Genomic DNA, 1,327 nt, shown 5'->3' with positions numbered 1-1,327 from the left:
TTTTAGCTTGGTTGTCAAATGGAGCCTGAGCCACATTATATTCCTTGTTTGATGGAAATTAAAATCAAAATTTTAATTCGAATCAAAGTCAGCAAATAATTTCAACTACATATTTTATTAACTTCCATAAAAATTTACAAAAAAATTAATTTTAATCCACCACGGGCTTAATTTTTAAAAAATTTTGTTTTTCCTAAATTTTTTTTCGTAATTTCGTGAACCTTCTCGACCTTACACTGACCCATGGGCCTGGCCTCTTGGTCAAACTTCCAATCCAAACGTGTTGACCAATGAGTCGAGAGTCGAACCGAACTTGGGCAGCCACCGGCCTAGCCCACCAGTAGACTGGACTGTCTCGTGGAAATTCGTAATTTACGGCGAAATTAATCGGTGTTCCAGCTCACGGTAATTAGTTGACTGCATCGACCTTTATCATCTTCAAAAGAATCAAAGCCTCCTGCGCGATCTCTCTCTCATGTACCATTTCAATAATGACGGTCACAACTTTGCGATCCCCACTACCATCTCTGTATTCAGATACCAAAATCCATAATCGAAAGTCTGTCACCGCCACACAATTCTACCAACGACGCCTTAAAATCCCTCTTCACGCCTGTTACAGCAACACCAATAGCAAAAATAATAAAAAGTTCCAAGCAATTGACTTGCAGGAGCTCATTCAAGACTCCACTTGCGAATTTGATTCCAAAGATTCTACCGCTTCACTTCCGAGTATGTTTCGTTCTTTTACTGGGTTTGCGATTTTTAATGTTTATTGAGGATTAAAGGATTGGAAATTGTATTTTCAGGGCCTTTAACATCTGACCAATTGTCTAATTTGACGTCTGAAGGGTCTCGTCTCCGTGTTGCTTACCAGGTATTGACATTGATTAACCTTGAAAGTTTTTATTATGCTTGCCATACAAGGTACAAGCTTTGAAGCTTAAGGTTCTATGAACGTATGTGGTACCACGTGCTTCTGCAGCAATGCCTTGACCATGTTTTTGAGTGAACTTAAATAATTTCTCTTTGTTTTTTTCAATGAATAGGGGGTTCGAGGTGCATATAGCGAGTTTGCAGCAGAAAAGGCATACCCAAACTGTGAACCAGTTCCATGTGAACAGTTTGATACAGCATTTGAGGTGAGTTGTGGAACACTGCCTGTCTAGATTAAAGTACCGATACATGATAATTTCTCGATAGAAATGTAGCCTCTCTTATGCTGTTTATGTACTCGACATCATTGCTAAATTGGATAGTCTTCGGTTCTATCATTGCATTTTGATAAAGTTTATGTTCAATTTGGTATTTTTCTTATTACTACCTT

At 38.3% G+C, this 1,327-nt stretch overlaps 1 protein-coding gene across 1 annotated transcript; it reads left to right on the top strand.

Moving 5' to 3' along the window:
• The first annotated feature begins 381 nt into the window (after positions 1 to 381).
• Positions 382 to 1,320, top strand: LOC111385189 (arogenate dehydratase/prephenate dehydratase 2, chloroplastic-like). Its single transcript, XM_023009559.1, has 3 exons — positions 382 to 732; positions 810 to 877; positions 1,050 to 1,320. The coding sequence occupies exons 1-3, from the start codon at positions 492 to 494 to the stop codon at positions 1,167 to 1,169; spliced, it is 429 nt and encodes a 142-aa protein (XP_022865327.1). The 5' UTR covers positions 382 to 491; the 3' UTR covers positions 1,170 to 1,320.
• The last annotated feature ends 7 nt before the right edge of the window (positions 1,321 to 1,327 follow it).

This window comes from Olea europaea, unplaced genomic scaffold (genome assembly GCF_002742605.1).
Source record: "Olea europaea var. sylvestris unplaced genomic scaffold, O_europaea_v1 scaffold31063, whole genome shotgun sequence".
NCBI lineage: Eukaryota > Viridiplantae > Streptophyta > Magnoliopsida > Lamiales > Oleaceae > Olea > Olea europaea.
Note: the sequence above shows the minus strand (reverse complement) of the source record. Positions and strands in the feature narration are given on the sequence as shown.

Coding starts and splice junctions, on each gene's coding strand:
- LOC111385189 (XM_023009559.1), top strand. CDS start 492: ATGACGGTCACAACTTTGCGATCCCCACTACCATCTCTGTATTCAGAT. Junction 733..809: donor TTCTACCGCTTCACTTCCGA/GTATGTTTCGTT, acceptor TTGTATTTTCAG/GGCCTTTAACATCTGACCAA. Junction 878..1,049: donor GTCTCCGTGTTGCTTACCAG/GTATTGACATTG, acceptor TTCAATGAATAG/GGGGTTCGAGGTGCATATAG.